This window comes from Ruditapes philippinarum, unplaced genomic scaffold (assembly GCF_026571515.1).
Source record: "Ruditapes philippinarum isolate M1 unplaced genomic scaffold, ASM2657151v2 ctg6814_1_1_1_1, whole genome shotgun sequence".
In the NCBI taxonomy this organism is placed as follows: Eukaryota; Metazoa; Mollusca; class Bivalvia; order Venerida; family Veneridae; genus Ruditapes; species Ruditapes philippinarum.
Window position 1 is genome coordinate 79,069 of NW_026856353.1, and position 15,741 is coordinate 94,809.

At 33.3% G+C, this 15,741-nt stretch overlaps 1 protein-coding gene across 1 annotated transcript; it reads right to left on the minus strand.

Annotated features, from left to right (window-relative positions):
- Nucleotides 1-8,238: 8,238 nt before the first annotated feature.
- On the minus strand, nucleotides 8,239-14,673 carry LOC132746273 (uncharacterized). Its single transcript, XM_060735377.1, has 4 exons — nucleotides 14,553-14,673; nucleotides 13,916-14,033; nucleotides 12,936-13,151; nucleotides 8,239-12,548 (listed from the first exon to the last, which is right to left on the minus strand). The coding sequence occupies exons 1-4, from the start codon at nucleotides 14,634-14,636 to the stop codon at nucleotides 12,016-12,018; spliced, it is 951 nt and encodes a 316-aa protein (XP_060591360.1). The 5' UTR covers nucleotides 14,637-14,673; the 3' UTR covers nucleotides 8,239-12,015.
- Nucleotides 14,674-15,741: the final 1,068 nt, after the last annotated feature.

The window sequence follows — 15,741 nt, forward strand, 5'->3', positions numbered from 1 at the left end:
CTTGATCGCTAATGCAAATCAAATGCAGCATAATAATTTAAACGAAGAAATAAATTTCTCAATCACCACAAAATAAGGAATATAAATTGTCTTTAATGGTAAAGCATGTAGATCTATCGATAATATATGCTGTCGACATGGCTTAATCGTTCCAATATTCAAAAACAAAGGTTATCCAAAAGAACCATAACTGCACTTGTCTTTGGAAATTGTTTACGTCAATACTTAACTGTAGATAGAGTCTAAAAATATTCTTAATGCAAATCAGGCTGGCTTTCGAAAAGGCTTTTTTAAAACAGGATAATTTTTTTACCATTCATTCAATAATCAAAATCTTTAAACATAAAAAGAAAAAAATTGGTAAATGTGCATTTATAGATTTTTCCGCGGTATTTGATACACCAAAATAAGAACGGGAACTAGTCTTTGGCTAAAGTTGTTAAATTCTAGCATCAATGGTAAGGTTCTAAAGGTCATTCAAATTATGTATAGTAAATGTAACATAAAATCTTGTGTTTCCTTTAAGGATACAATTTTTCATATTCATTAAAACAGAAATAGCAACATTTGTTTAATAGAATGGGTTTCAAAGCGACTCCCGTTTTTTTTTCGGTGTACAGACAACCCAAATGAGCTTTATAAGCTTAAAATTCAGCAACCTCATTGTGGCGAAATTTAGAGAACAGTCATATTTATATGTGAAACTCTGCCTTTTGGGTCATCCAAACATCAACAGAAAATCAGCAAATATGGCTCCAAGTATTGTCAAACAATATTGAGGCGGTAAATTCCATAAACGTTATGATCTACTTTTAAATCGATATGAATTTATATAACCAGTTTTTAAATAGTCTAAATTAAGACCCCCTAAGCATTATTTGTTAAGGTCTCTCACTTCAAGAATATGAGGTAAACTTGCAGGTTTGGATCATGTTTCAGCCGCTTTTATTTCTTTTTTTATCTTGATTTTAAAACTGCAATTTCTCTCAAAACTCAAAACTAGTACAAACCGTTTTGATTTATGTGTGTGTGTATTTAATCTGTTTATTAATTAGTGTTTTTAATTTGTATTACAAATGCGCTGTAATGTTTATTAAAGATAATTATTTGAAATAAAACATATAACTTTATAAAAACACTACTTAAAAGGTATTCTAAAATCAGATCTAGCAAGACAATTTTAAATATGTGTATCTTCATAACGTGGTGTTGGTTAAGTATCGAACCAGATACCTTCAGATCATCACTTTCCGGCATCCAATACACAACATCTCATTGACGTGTAAAGTTACAAATATATATCGATATATTGTTGATACCAATGACCTTTACGAAAATTAATGAAGTGCCATGTCAATATTGTTGGGTCTTTGCTAAACTAAAATAACAACACAACACCATATGCAAGGCCAGACGAACGTTTATTACGAGATGACAGCCGAAAGTAGTTTGTTACAACATGAATTATTGTTTTGTATCAAGGATTTTCATTCAAGCTTTAAAATATTCTTTAAAACATTTCAGAATTACAAATGCTTATATTTTATTTCATTCATGCAAACAGATTTACGCAAAAATATTTCCAATAAACCTAACAAATTTGCACATAAAAACATAACAAATCTAAGTCATTGCAAAATTTCTTATTAAAAGAAAATGCGATTATTCTAGTACATTATACAACGATTAAAAACACTTAAAATGACAACATTTGCCTAAAAAATTGCCTTCATTATCTTACAACATACGTCTTTGCCGAAATCGGATAATGCTACATTAAATTGGCTCGCAGTGCGACCCGACTCGCCCAGGAAAAACCATCGTGTGGAAACCTGTGTCCATTTGTCAAGTGTCGGTTCGCTAATGTTGGACCTCATCTTGCGACGACGTATGTTTTCATTACAAAATCAAATATATGAATTAACTTAAAAATGTTTACATTAAAGACTTTTTTTTTTTTTTTAATTTATACAACGTGTCTCTGTGAAATCGTCTGGTAGAATGACCCTCTTTACACATTACAATATACATATTGAGTTAAGTCACGATTCATTAAACACGACTGACCAGTATTCACCCTTTTGAATGCGTAACGCGATAGACAATAATTTCACGCTATTACTATCGAAACGCGTGAAATATTAAGTCTTTGCTAAACTAAAATAACAACACAACACCATATGCAAGGCCAGACGAACGTTTAGAAAATCAAAAAGAAGGGACTGGCGTTGTATCGGATTGTAAAACAACAACAAAAAGTATTATAATCCTAAAAGCTTAGATACTTCTAATCTCCTGTCTACAGAATCGGCAATATAGCCATCTTTACTCCTGTCAACCTTCCAACGACCGTGTCGTTTCAAACACCGATCATTCACACCTGCATTAGCAGCAGCAGTTACACCACCAGACCGTAAGGAATGCAATCCCAAGTTCAAATCTCCTGCTACCTCTCTCAACCTGTGCAACAAAGTTTCCCTTGCTCGAGTGTAACTCAAACATTTGTCTTTATAAATCAGACAACCATTACCTTTTGACCGTATACCAGGACGAAATAAAAATTTAGGACTGCTTATACTTTGTTTTGAAATTCTTAAATACCGTTGTAGCATTACGTATGGACATGCTTCGGAAACCCCTTTTGCAATAACAATTTCTGAGCCAAAACGATACTGATCAGTCTTGCTTTTGTTAATTTTCAAAGAAAAATAATTGTCATGAAAAGTAATGTCATTACAACGGAGATTTCTTATCTCATCAAACCTTAAAAATGCAACATATCCCAATAAAATCATACATAAATCTCGTACTACGAAAATGTCAATACTGTTTGCATACTTTGCACAAAGTTCAGTAATCATTTCTGTAGAAACTGGTTCTTTTTTGTTGACCGGTTTAGAATACAGACGCTTAGACGTTTCTAACAAGTTTTTTATAAACAAGTTGTCCGTAGGATCTGGTAGATTACGGAGTGAATGAGCCCATTTTATTCCGTAGACCGTAGATGAAACCATGGCATAAGAACACTTTTTGTCTATTAACTCAGTTAAGTACATAGCTATTAGAATTGGCGAAGCTGGAACACTGTTGCCTCCCTTTGATTTAATATATTTTTCCCATTTCAGAAAATAAAAATAATACTTTTTCACTGTACTGTCGCTTTTAGAGCTAACAAGATAATCAGCCATCTTCCCAGCGGTATCTTTAAAAGAACTGTCTGAAACGCCTGATTTCTGTACCTCATCCTCAATGCACCGTCTCAAGTTTAAACCTGAAGGAAAACACACACAAAATATAACACACCTATACATATCAAAATCTTATAGCTATTAATCTAAAATTCAACGGCCTCCCATCAAAAACGCCGTTTCTGCCAAAACCACGCTTCGTAAGAACTCCAGGCTGAAACATAAATACATCTTTGATAAAGCTTGCTGGTTTCCCTGCTGGAAAAAGACATGGCCAAAATAGTGCCGAATGCCAACATGGCACCACTAAAGTACCACTACATTTGTCGCTATTAATTTTATTGACGCACCTTACTATTAATCTTGGCGGTGGAACAAACCAATTGTTCTCACCGACCCAAAGTTGCTCAAAAGCATCTATACCTGCTGTACCCGGACACCAGTATCTTGAATTAAAGCATTTACATTTAGTGTTGTAATGACACGCAAAACGGTCAAAGGTATGCTTTCCCCATTTGTCATCTAATACTTTGAAAATCCAGTCAACAACTGACCAATCATCACTGTCCGAACATCTGCTCAGAAAATCAGCTTCAACATTATTTTTTCTTTGTAACCAACGAGAATGTAAATTAATTTGTTTGTCATCACACAATTTATCTACCTTTAATGCTATCTCTTGCAATTGTGGTTTGCTACTACCATTTTGCAACACACTACACACATTTTTATTATCTGTGTTTATCAACACTTCTCTACCATGGAGATACTAGTAAGGTAAATTTGAGAGTACAACCCTATATACAGACTCGAGCTCACGCCAGGTGGAGCTCAAAATGCTCTCGGATTCTAACCAAGAACCGATTACATCGCTGTCTGCAACACCCTGTATGTAACCCCCAAAACCTACATTACTTGCGTCAACAAAGACGTTTGCATAATTACAACTTCCAGCTCCACTGGCGTCAACAAAGACGTATGCCGTATCACCTATTTCAGAAAATAACGAACCCTTGTTCAAATTTCTAATATGTTCACGCCAATAAATAAGCTCATCAAATGCACCACTGCTTATTTTGACTGGAGCATTCCAGCTTGCTCTGCTATTTACACATTCATATAAATATCGGGTTCTGAGTCTTACTACCGAACCAAAAACACTCATCATCGATATCAACTGACCCGTTAAACATGCTACCTTTTTGACCGAAAACAAAACTACGCCCTTGCATACAGAAGTAATAAAAAACTGTAATAATGATTCAGTCCGATCTATTCTTTCTTGCGTTACTTTCAGCACACCCTCACATGTATTCCAAAGATAGCCTACCCAAATAGTTTGCTGAATCGGCTCCCACTGACACTTATCTTCGGCTAACAGAAAACCGAAACTAATCAAATCTTTTTTAGCAAAAATACTGTTTTCCCTGGCCATCTCAAGAGAGCTAGCACCACCTAAACCATCATCTAAAAACAAAATGATTTTCATCCCCAAATTTCTCCATTTCTTGATTACTACCCGTAATACCTTAGTAAATATATATCCGGCGGTAGATATACCGAACGGCAAAACCCGAAACACAAAATATCTCTTCTTTCCCAATTCTGTCCATGAGAAACCTAAATAAGTTGCATGTTGGGGAAATATCATAATATGATGATACGCCCCTTTAATATCAAACGTATACAGAAAATCACCTTTTGAAAAGACTTGTCTCGCCAAGTCATGACTTTCATAACAAAATTTGTACTTGAATAAATCTGGATTAATATGTCGGCAGTCTAAGACTAACCTCGGTTTACCATGCCTATTATAAGCAACAGTTAACGGGTTTACCACAAAAGGTGCCTCTGCAACTTCTTCTATACAACCTTTAGTGAGAAGGGTTCGAATCTCACTCGAAACAAATGCAGCATTTTCTCTGGCAGACCTATTATTTGTAAGTTCAACAGATTTTGGTAATGTTTTAAAAGGCAACTTATATCCTTCTGAAACTACACTTAAAATATATTCACCTGGCTCCGCCTCTTGCCAGTGCTTAATGCAATTATGCAATCTCCCAACCGGAGACACTACTTTATCTAAAATCTTATCATTGTCAGACATATGTGAAACATTCTTTATCAAATCATTAGAGCATTTATAGCTTAACTTCATTTTCTCAATATTAAAGTTATCAGACTCCTCAACTCCATTTAACAAAAATGAACCATAATTTATACTTATCTGTGTATTGCCATTCTTATCAGCCTGCAAGTCCATGCGGCACTCTGCCCGCCAATGCCCGGGTTTCCCACACTTGAAGCATAGCCCTGGTTTCCTGTTTGCTGTCTGTTGATTCGGAGGACGACTATCTGAAGCTGGCGACGCTTTAGTAGCAGGGTACGGTGAAAAGCGTCTAGCTCGTACTCGACGTTCCTGACGAACCTTCCTATCTGCTTGAATTTGTGCCTTGTAGATTTTCTTCTCATCGTCGGAGTTTTCCGCCAATGGATGAGACTCGTACTCTTGTACGACACGCCAACCATGCTCTGAACTGTCGGCCAATTTTAAACATTTTTGACGATGTGACAAAATGTCCATACCTTCTGAAATTTTTTCTCTGGCACTGCTAGCAGACGAATTCGAATCTTCCTCAGTAATGGTAGCAAGATAACCGTCTGCTTGTCTCATTTTATCCATAACTTTAGCGTTCACCATAAACTGTTGCTCGTGGCCTTTCTTCTTGAACACATAAGTACCACTAGTACACGCCGAAATTTGATTTTGTGAAATTTCGTTTATTTTCTTCTCAAATGTCTGCAGTCTAGAATCTAACAAAGACTCTAAACTAGATAAAATACTGCTTTCTTCCATCCCGAGTCGCAACGGCCGCCACGTGCTAAATTGGAAGTGTAAAATATTTATACAACGTGTCTCTGTGAAATCGTCTGGTAGAATGACCCTCTTTACACATTACAATATACATATTGAGTTAAGTCACGATTCATTAAACACGACTGACCAGTATTCACCCTTTTGAATGCGTAACGCGATAGACAATAATTTCACGCTATTACTATCGAAACGCGTGAAATATTAAATATTTGCAGTCCAAGTTTAAATGATATTTCCACACTATATAACGAATGTTTTCATAGTTTTATTTTAACGTACTGTGCATTATGCAAGAAACTACTGACCACTTAAACGTACACATGTATAGTAAAATTTGCTGACCAGCTACAGTAATGCATAATTACCGCGTGAGTATTTTGTAAAAAATGTCTGTATTCATTAAAATACAAAAGTGATCATGTTTTGGGATTAAATCGGGCATTTTAGGCCTCAAAAAGGATGGAGGGGGTTAATAACGTGGGCATTTTAGGCCTCAAAAAGGATGGAGGGGGTTAATAACGTGAAAACACGTCTATATGAGGTAAGGGTTAAACATTATGTATAAGCTGTTGACTAGTTACACTTACAGTGACAACTGCTGACCAATTAGATATCCAGAGAAATATGTTATTTTGCCGTGAATTTCTTATCTATACTTTAATGTGACGATGACGATAACGCAATGGCGACAGTACGATACCGCGATGGCGACAACACGAGATTATTATCGCATTATCACCATAGCATTATCGCAATGTCGTCATCGCGTTATCGCACTGTTGCCATCGCATTGTCGCAATCGTTATATCGCATTGTCGCATTATCGTACTGTCGTCATCGCATTACCGCACTGTCGCCATGGCACTATCGCATTACCGCACTGTCGCCATGGCACTATCGCACTGTCGTCACCGCACTGTGGTATTGTCGTCATCTAACTATAGATTGTCGTTCATTGGATTATGAAGTATAACCAAGATGGCCCTTACGGTATTCCGTAGTTTTATACATTTAATAGTTTGTTGAATATGAAAATCACTTGACAAATTAAAGCATTTATCTATTCTTTTTGGCCCAAATTTAAATAATCATGTTTTTATAAATGCGAAATTTGATAAGGTTAATATAATAAGGTAAATAATACTAAAATATACACTCATCTTATATTTCATACAGTAACTACATAAACTATCTATATGGATTATGTTATAGTTTCAAATGATGTGGTGCACCGCTAATTGAGTATTGCCTTACCTTAATTTACCCTTTGTTTACGTTTTATTTACATGTTGTATGTAACACACTGTAATACTTTGTACTTTATCACTCAAATATCCTTAACTGTAATCTTTATTTCAATATTATCAAGCATTTTACCGTTAAATTACTCTAGAGATCATGTATTCAGGTTTTATCAATGTAGTAATAAAATTTCCGCCAACTTAACGTCATCGTTTATGTTGTTTTACGATCTGAATTCCGTGTGGATGTGTAGGAGTTTTTAATTTTTTATTGAACCAGTAAGTTTTTCGCACCACACGTTCCCCGCAACCTTATTGTGTAACATAAATAAATTTTGTTTTATTATAAATGTTAACAATTATTTGTCACGTATATATAATATCATTTTGTGTGGGAGGTGTGGGATCCGATTAAACTCCTTTCGTGTACTTTTCCCCCGCAAGTTCCAACAGTGTCGGATACCTTGCGTACATAAGCGTTGTTTTGATGCAGGATCGACACTCCGCAACTGGTAAACAAGAAGATATGAGCCGTGTCATGACAAAACCAACATAATGGACTTGCGACCAGGATGGATCCAGACCAGCCTGCGCATCTGCGCCGTCTGATCAGGATCCATACTTTTTACTTACAAACCCTACTACAAGTAGAGAAATTGATAGCGTACAGCAAGGATCCTGATCAGACTGCCGGATGCGCAGGCTGGTCTGGATCCATGCTGGTCTCAAACCCATTGTTTTGGTTTTGTCATGACACGGCTCATATTCAGTTTCTGTATAATAATATCGAGCACATTCAAAGAATAGAAGGTAACACATGAAGATATACCATCGTAGAAAACAAATATCATACCTTATTTTAAATGTGGTCTTCTTAACAATATATAGAAACACAAACACAAAACATCATAAAAAAATAACAATTCTTCCATTTAGATTTTGTTTTTTTATTAGTATTATATTAATGACAGCGTTATAAAGATATTTATTATATTTGCAAAATAGTCTTTTCTACTTATCTTTAAAAGATCTCAGAGAATTTGAAGAACGTATATTAGATGGTGTTCTATTCCAAATCTTTGCATTATTGTAACAAAAAGTCCTTTAATGTATACTTGAAGACACCATGCTTGAGTATTGATTTCAAAGGTTTATTTTATCACGTTAGACACTGCTCTAGACCAATCCTTTTTCCGGTCTACGAAATGAAACATTGAAAATAATATCTTTTGTACTACAATACACTAAAACCAACATGATATATCCGTTTTTTTGTGCAAAGGATTTATAAGCGTATTGAGTTTCATAATTTGAATATTGAAAACGCTAAAATGTGCCGTGATTTAGCGCAAGGTACACAATGGTAGTAACAAAAGTCATCACAAGAAAGCTAGGACATCTTCAGAGTTATCACAAGAACTACGGGACATTTAAAAAATTGGACATAAATTTGTGAGCTGGACTTTATGTTTACAATTTTGCATTATAATTAGGAAAAATGAATGGTAAGGATGAAGATCACAAATGGCCAGTCAGGATGGATTTTGATTCCCGTAAATATCTATCTGTTTACATCTGTATGAAATGCTACATCTATTCTTGTTAGTTTGATTTATCTATAATCAAATGATTTTAGTTATACAGTAAAAACCCTCAATTAAGACCACCATCGGGACTGGACCAAAGTGGTCTTAATTGCGGGGTGGTCTTAATTGTGGATATTCTTATCATTGCTTACACACGTTATGACCAGGGCGTATTTTAGTCATTTTGTATGAACAAACAATTAATATGTATCTTAACCTTCAAATACAATATGAAAGTATGTTATAATGTTACATCTGATGAGAAGAAAACTTATTTCTGAAGAAATTTTTTAATTATCAAATTTTCTTTGCTCTGATTTCAATATTAATTACTAGTATGTATGATGTACATAAATCACATATCATGTAAGACATTATTTCTTCACAAAATAAATATGCATACAGCAAAATTAAACCTCTCTGAAATTTACTTTCTCACCATTGACATAAAGAACAGAAAATTCCGTTCTTTTAAAAACTGGTCTTAAAAGCGGGGTGGTCTTAATTCCGAGGTGGTCTTTAGTAGAGATTCTACGGAATTTTCTGTTCTTTATGTCAATCCAGAATTAAGACCACCTCACTAATCCACTTTTAAGACCACCAAATTCAGTCCCAATTCATTATTTTGTTCTTTATTTGACCTCTCTATTGAGACCACTGATATTAAAATCAACACCTTCCTAGATCTTAAATGTGTTGTGATGTTTTTATTATCTGCTTGATTGCTCTTAGGCATGACACTTGATTACACAAGGTGTCAAAACTGTTATTTATGGGATATTTCATGAAAAAGGTGAGAAAGTTAATTTCAGAGAGGTTTAATTGTGCTGTATGCACATTTATTTTGTGAAAAAATAATGTCTTACATGATTTTTTGAATTATGTACATCATACAGAATAAATATTGAAATCAGAGCAAAGAAAATTTGATATTAAAAAATTTCTTCAGAAATAAGTTTTCTTCTCATCAGATGTATTAACATACTTTCATATTGTATTTGAAGGTTAAGATACATATTAATTGTTTGTTCATACAAAATGACTAAAATACGCCCTGGTCATAACGTGTGTAAGCAATGATAAGAATATCCAAAAACTAAGACCACCCCGCAATTAAGACAACTTTGGTCCAGACCCGATGGTGGTCTTAATTGAGGGTTTTTACTGTATATTATTTTTACATTTTATTTCAATGATAAATGGCCCAAGCATATGACATTAAACCCAAGAAATTTTCTTAGTTTCATGCCATATGCTTGATGCCATTAATTATTTCCTCAGGTTGTCACGTAGTCACGATGTTTAATTTTGTTAGTTTATGGATAGTAATGTTGTTTTGTTTAGTTTTATCACATAAACTTGTTGATTTAATGATACATGTATTTTAAACCGGTATATTGTTTTTCATCTATATATCAAGTCCATGTTGGAGTAGCATGGAAAATCACAAAATCATGTTCTGGTGTTACCGCTACACGACAGTCTGTATCGTTATACAAGTTTGCTCCTTTTAAAAAAAGCATGCGAGAGGTATTTTTGCAGCTGTGTCAGATATGTTTTATTGTTCAAATTACGGAAAAGTAAGAATATCTGATTTGTCGAATTCGGCAGCAAAATTTCGGTACAGGATTTAGTCGGTCATATGATGGTGATTAGGGATATTGTAGCAATAGTGTTTACTGTCCTTATTTTTCGAAACATGAAATAGTAAATTGCTTTTCAGAAATCAAAAATTAATTTATACAGTTCACAGGATTAAAAACTGTCACTCTTCACTCGTGTTTAATTTAACGTAAACTATATGTTCCGATTTTTCCTTATACCGATTTGTTCATCTCCATGTATATTTTCGTTTTAATAAAGTCGTATTATGAAGCGGAGAGTGAGCATAACATTTTATTGTAGAATGGTTCTGATGATTTTAGGTTTTAAATGAGATTCATTAACTTCAATAAGAAACGCAAAAATGTATGCCGTTTTGATCTCTCCAATAATGACAATAATCTCCATGTAACATTTAGATTTCAATGATTTATACATTACATGCCGGTATAATGGTGAAATAAAATGGAGATGTTGGTACACAGCAGTCGGTTCCATCACTTATATATTGATATACAAATAATAAATATACACAGTGGAAAAAAATGGTACGTCATAATTAAAAATAACGTCATTAGTACATGCATTTAATGGTGCGATTAGATCATATTTTCAATGAAAAGAAACATTTTATAAACAATAAGTTTCACAACATTAAAAGTTTACATAAACTTAATATACATGTGTACTTAGTGTAAATAGCTTTAAATTGTGTTTCATTTCAAGCATAACACAACTAGAAAATGATTATATATGTACGAACAAATACTATATTATTAACTGGCATTTGGAATTAGTTTAAAAAAATCTAAGTAACACAAATCTTACCGATATCAGAATACAATACAAAACTTTTACATTTATTTCAATGCTACTTTTTAATATAGGGTCCTTTTTAAGTTTTCTTGAAAATATCTTACAAAGGTACTTCACTTAATTAAGGCATTAAAATTCGAGATACTTATAGCTTAAACATATAGGTATTTTTTTGTTGGAAATTAGTAAGAAAAGTTGCACTAGAATTAGATAATTATATGAAATGTAATTCATATATGGCAATTTGCATGACAGTTCTAAAATCAATATATTATAACCACCAATTTCTTTCGCTAATATATGCCTTCAGGAAACTGATAAAGAGAAAATGATTTGAACAAAATGTGCCGATATATGTAAACTTTAACAGAATAACACTATACAATCCAGAGTGATACGTAAGTTTAAATAGTTAAATTAATAATTGAAATTAAAGATATATTCGACACTTAAAAGTTGAACTTTTCATGTAAACTCGTTTGGTTTTTACTTTGGAGACACTAGGCTGATGAATGGAACAGCCAGATACGACAATCGACAGAGGAAATTTACTCTCCTTGAAAAATAGCGTAAGGTATCTCCCTAATTTTGTCTTGTAAATTGTTCATGAATTTTAAGCAGTCCTGTATTGGAAAATTCAAACGTCACGTTTGTCAAATGTTAAAAAGGTACAATTTTAATGGTGGTTGTCTACATAAATAGATTCACGTTTGAGCTTTTCTACTCTGGCGGGGGCTCAGCACTTTTCTGAAATAATCTAAAAGTTTTGCCATCGGGCTTTTCTTGCTCTTGGGAGTGAGTAAAATATCTCCTCTAAGCCGATGAATAATGCATGCACACATCTTTAAAGGCATCAGGTGTTTCAGAAGTCCCTGCATTTCTGTTACGGTAAAGTTTTCCAAATTGTCGTTCAAATATCTTTCAACAAGTATTGGGTCATCTTTTGTTTTTATGTTTTCAGCGTGACTTGCTCGAAGCTCTTTAATAACCAGTTGTTTGTCTTCACTCAGCTTTTTTATACTATGCGATAGATATTTTCTTAGCCTCTTTATTCTGTCCTCCTCTGATTCAGAAGTCATCTCAAGATCTGGTAGATATTCGGCGGCGGCCATGTCTCGGCTAACATAAGTCAGATACTGTAGCAAGCTATTGCCCTTGATCAACATTTCCACATTTTCACCTTTGCACATAAATTGAAGTAAAAGGGAGCCCATGGAATCGCTGATTGCTGATTTTCCTAAAAAAAGACCAGATTATGTATTCTATTTCCAACCCAACACTCATTGACAATATTTCTTGCATTTCCTAAAGAACTTTATTATTTGCTAATACCATTTTATCGAGTAAATAATGACTGTGTTTCGTGTGAATTTATTATACTATTTTGACCACTATTATGTAATCGTTTTTCTTACGTACGGACACAAGAGTATAAAAATTGTATAAAAATTGTTGTCACTTTTCTAACATACCTTTAATCCCTTTAAATACCGATAACCATTGACAACTTCTTGAAAACAGACTATTTTTGTAACTATTAAAAAAAAAAAGGCTGACAAAAGTAACGCGAAAATTCTTGTCTTAAAATTCTTTTTATTGTAATAAATTTTAACAATTAAAATACCTGGCATAACAGGATACATAAATAGGAAATCATCGGGACAGTTGATGGGGATAATGTCAAAAGATGTTTCAAGGAAAGTTTCTTCCTCTAAATCGCCTCGACCATCTTCCATCTGACGCATTATGACTGTCGACATACTTTCTTCGTCCTTTTTTGTTTGTAGAGAACTACCTGGCATGCTGTCTTCCACAGGCTTTGGATGTTGTAATGCTTTTTCTAAAATATATATCATTATACAAACTTTATTTTTGGTTCACCGAGAATTGGCTGCTTTAATGGTTCACTTTTTATATTTTTATCTTTATCTCAAACTATTTACAGTAAGTGTTAAAACGTCTTGCATTACAAGTATACAGTCAAGTACATTTAAAACGAGTTGTTAAGTTGCCCTGCCTCGTTAACATAATGATGACTTATCAGCGATACAAGTTAATAAATTCATAAAATATGAATGTTTTTTTAAAATTTAATTCCCGAGATGAAATACATGAAAATATAAATTATTTATATTTATATTAATAAATTATGAGTCTAAATACAAACGAACTAATGCATAATTCAAGAAACACAAACCAATTCATGAAAATGATAACAGATAACTATTCATAAATATAAAATTTAATGTGTTTAATCATTTGTGAGGAATTTGTTTGGTTACGTAGGCATTAAGAAACAAGTATTTCCTTGAAAGTGTTGGAACTTTAGTTAAAAGTAGTAAAAAATGAAACGAATGCAGTAACAGTAATATTTATTGTTATATCCTTTTCGTGCATATTTGATTGACTTCATTCAATTGAAAAAAACTCTAAATGAAAAGTTTAATGTACAGGGGCTGTAATTTTTTTTAACTGTTTTGATTTTTTCAAAAATACAGCTTTTTTGGAAAGATATTGCAAAACAAATAAAATCAAATACAATGCAATGATCAAATACTCTAAATTAATGATCAAAATTTAATAGTATCTTTTAAATCACTCCACCTTTTATATCTCCATATAAGTTATCTACGTCTTCAGTAACGTCTACTTTGGAATAAATCCAGTGACCGAAGTCATATTTTGAACTGCACACGGGGTTTTCTTGTCTCGACCTGCAAGCCTGGTGAATAAGAAAGCATATAATGTTTAAATAAGTATTAAATGTTCAATAATACTAGTATACGTATATCAACTAAAGATGAATAAAGCAAATAACTAAGCAATATGAAAACAAAAATCCAAACAAGGACGGGCGACATCCAATGAACGCCCCAAACAAAAACTTGGAACACAGAACCACCGGCAAGCCAGTCATTTTACCTGTAAGAGTTCTACACCTACAGTTCTGTATAGCGCAATTAACGAAATTAATCGTTCTGCATACAAATGTATCAGCTGCCCCGCAAAAAGAAATAAGGTCGAACAAAAATGAATGCAGATGAAACGTTGAAAGCGAATAGATTTTTAACTAAAACATGCAAAGAATATTTTTCTGAAAAGGGTGAAGAACAGGTCATATGTCATTTTCAGAATCCGATTTGGACAATGCTTTATGTAGTTTCTATGTGTAGGTATTAAAATTATCTTATTAAAATAAAATCTACAGCACTTACGGTTACTAGACCGTGATAACGGTTACCTGTATGAAAAACAATTTTGGTTTTCCCTTCAATCCAAGTGCACAATCAAATATTTTAACAATGTCGTCAACCAATACAGGCATCTTATCTTCTCCAAAGATAACATTCCTCCACACCGGTGTCTTACCTATTTGTAAAACCAGAACAATTATATATGGTTTCCTGCGTAATCTTTATTAAAATTGTGGGTATCTTAAAATCTTTATGTACAAGTTTAGTCCCAATAAAATGATAAAAAAATTAATATGTTTTTTTACTGCGTGTAGCGTATCATTTAACATTCATTTCAGACCTTATTAATGGTACCATTAGCACATGTCACTTTCCAGTTTAAATCATAACTGGATAAAATCTATAAATACAGCCTCATTTTCATTTTGTGTGTAAATATAACACATCAAATAACTATTGTACTTGGTCTAACCTCGTTTAAATTTCCGCAGTCCAAAAAATTCATATCCTATAAAATTTTACTTAGTCTAGCATCGTTTTCATTTTCCGCACAAAGTTCATATCAGTTCCATATTATACTTTATAGAACTTAATAACATTCTGTCAAAAAAATTAAAACAAATGGTGTGAAATAAAGGCGTCATGATACATTGATAAGTACAATAACGATTCTATTGCACTCATACACAGGTACAAACCCTATAATGTACGTATCCTCATAACACGCTACCCTTTAATGAATTTTCAAAACCCCAACATGTCAGCATTAGTAAGTCTAAAGAAGTGTTTGTAACACAGTCGTGATATATTTTAAGACTTTAAGGTTTTCATGCAAAAATACTAAAGAAATATTATACAAAAATTTGTACAGAAACTCATCGAAAACAAATTCAATTGCCACTAATACTTGCTTTTCAAAGAATTAACATTCATTTACCTGATTTGTCTTTGGGATCACTAAAATCGATTTCGTTTCCGTGTGTACTTATTACCAATACAAAACAGTCAGATTCCTGGTTGATCGGATCTATAGAGGCTAGTATAAATAAAACAAGGTCAAGGTCAAGGCCATACGAATTTGCTTTCTTTTTACATTACGTCACTTGCTTTAAATGTACAAATAATATAAAACGTTCTTATTTCTGAAAATAAAACATTCAATGTGTTTTCTCTCCCCCCCCCCCCCATAAAAGGGGAAAAAAGAAAAAGAACGTTTAACCGTGGTTTACCTAGCTG